The sequence below is a fragment of the Vigna radiata genome, chromosome 6 (genome assembly GCF_000741045.1).
Source record: "Vigna radiata var. radiata cultivar VC1973A chromosome 6, Vradiata_ver6, whole genome shotgun sequence".
Lineage (NCBI taxonomy): Eukaryota > Viridiplantae > Streptophyta > Magnoliopsida > Fabales > Fabaceae > Vigna > Vigna radiata.
Genome location: NC_028356.1, coordinates 24,185,342 through 24,187,385, shown reverse-complemented (window position 1 = coordinate 24,187,385; position 2,044 = coordinate 24,185,342). Strand labels below are relative to the sequence as shown.

At 38.2% G+C, this 2,044-nt stretch overlaps 1 protein-coding gene across 1 annotated transcript; it reads right to left on the bottom strand.

Annotated features, from left to right (window-relative positions):
• Window positions 1–281: 281 nt before the first annotated feature.
• On the bottom strand, window positions 282–611 carry LOC106763594. Its single transcript, XM_014647765.1, has one exon. It carries the CDS (start codon window positions 609–611, stop codon window positions 282–284), a length of 330 nt encoding a protein of 109 aa, XP_014503251.1.
• Window positions 612–2,044: the final 1,433 nt, after the last annotated feature.

The following is a 2,044-nucleotide window of genomic DNA, read 5'->3' as shown; positions in this document are numbered from 1 at the left end:
ATGCCTAGCATCATGACCACAATCATAAATTCATCACCCATCTATTTCCTGGATATCATCATGCATTACAACTCAATTCTCATCCACATCCAAAAATCATCAAATAGATTCATCATGCACATCAGTTAGTCCAACATTTTCAGAACAAGTAGTAAAGCCAAGAGTACACACCAAAATTAAAACACAACCTATTCTAGGAATTTAAATTGCAAAAGTGTAAGAAGAAATTCTAGGTTGCCTCCTAGTAGCGCTTGTTTAACGTCACAAGCCTGACTCAAACCTCATGGATCTACCAACATCATGACTGAGGCAAATTGCTCTACATCTCCTCCTACATAGTGTTTGAGTCTTTGGCCATTCACGATCCATCTCCGTTGCTGATCATCTTCAGTTGAAGATTCTAATTCCACTGCTCCACTCTGGAACACATGTTTCACCACAAAAGGTCCCGACCATTTTGACTTCAGCTTCCCTGGAAATAACTTTAGCCGCGAGTTGAATAAGATAACCAAATCTCCTGGATGGAAAGTTCTTTTCATAAGCTTCTTGTCATGATAAAACTTCACCTTATCTTTGTAAGTCCTGGATGACTCGTATGCATGCAACCGCATTTCTTCGAGCTTTAGCAACTTGTTGCCTCGTTTCCATTGAGCCTTGGCAGGGTCAAAATTCAAAAATTTCAACGCCCACCAAGCTTTGTGTTCCATTTCAACTGGCAAATGACATGCTTTTCCATAGACTAGCTGAAAATGAGATAACCCCATAGAGGTTTTCATGGCCGTTCTATATGCCCAGAGAGCATCGTCTAACTTCTGCGACCAGTCTCTTCTTGAAAATGTGATAGTCTTTTCTAAAATTCTTTTGATTTCCCTGTTAGAAACTTCAGCTTGGCCATTCGTTTGTGGATGATAAGGTGCAACTACCTTGTGTTTCACCCCATAATGCTTAAGTACCTTAGCTAGCTGAGCATTGCAAAAGTGAGATCCCCCATCGCTAATGAGGATCCTGGGAGTGCCAAAACGCGAAAAGATTTGTCTTTTTAAGAATTTGATCACGGTGTTAGCATCATTCTTAGGACATGCTATAGCTTCAACCCATTTACTCACATAGTCAACAACTACCAAAATATATTCATTATTGAATGACGGAGGAAATGGTCCCATAAAATCAATACCCCAGCAATCAAAGACTTAAACTTCCAAAATTCCCTGTAGTGGCATTTCATGCCTCCTTGAGATGGTTCCAGTCCTCTAGCACTTGTCGCAGCTTCGAGCATGATTATGAGCATCTTTAAACAAAGTCGGCCAATAAAATCTTGCTTGTAAAATTTTTGCAGCAGTGTGTTCTCCATTATAATGACCCCCATAAGGAGAATTATGACAATGCCACAGAATATCTTCTGCTTCTGCTTCAGTAACACATCTTCTCAACAGATTATCCGCTCCTATCTTGAACAAATATGGATCATCCCAGATGAATTGCTTGGCATCATATAAAAACTTCTTTTTCTGTTGCCAAGTAAGTCCTTCTGAAATAACACCCGCGACTTTAAAATTGGCTAAATCAGCAAACCAGGGTCTTTGCTGAATATACAAAATAGTTTCATTTGAGAATGATTCCCAGATTTCTTTTTCCCTACTTGTCACTTCCTTATTGACTAGCCGGGACAAATGATCAACAATTACATTTTTGCTCCCCTTTTTATCACAAATTTCAACGTCAAATTCTTGTAACAAAAGCACCTGATAAGTTGTCGTTGAAGCTATCAAATTAATACTACTTTTCAAGGCAACTTCAGTAGTATTCAAGAAAGTAGATAGGGCTAAAGTAACTCTAAGTCGTCTCCCAACAAACACAGAATTGCTTTTGAATATCTGACTCTTATGAATGTTATGCAATGCTTATGAGTAATGAGTAAAAGTGAGAATGTTTAAAGAATGTTGTAGAACAAAGAGGAAACTTAAAAACAATTATGAAGAAACAGGTTATTCCACTGCTTTTCCAAAATAGATTCATCATCGGTTATTCACAGATCATTATACAA

Coding starts and splice junctions, on each gene's coding strand:
- LOC106763594 (XM_014647765.1), bottom strand. CDS start 611: ATGCGGTTGCATGCATACGAGTCATCCAGGACTTACAAAGATAAGGTG.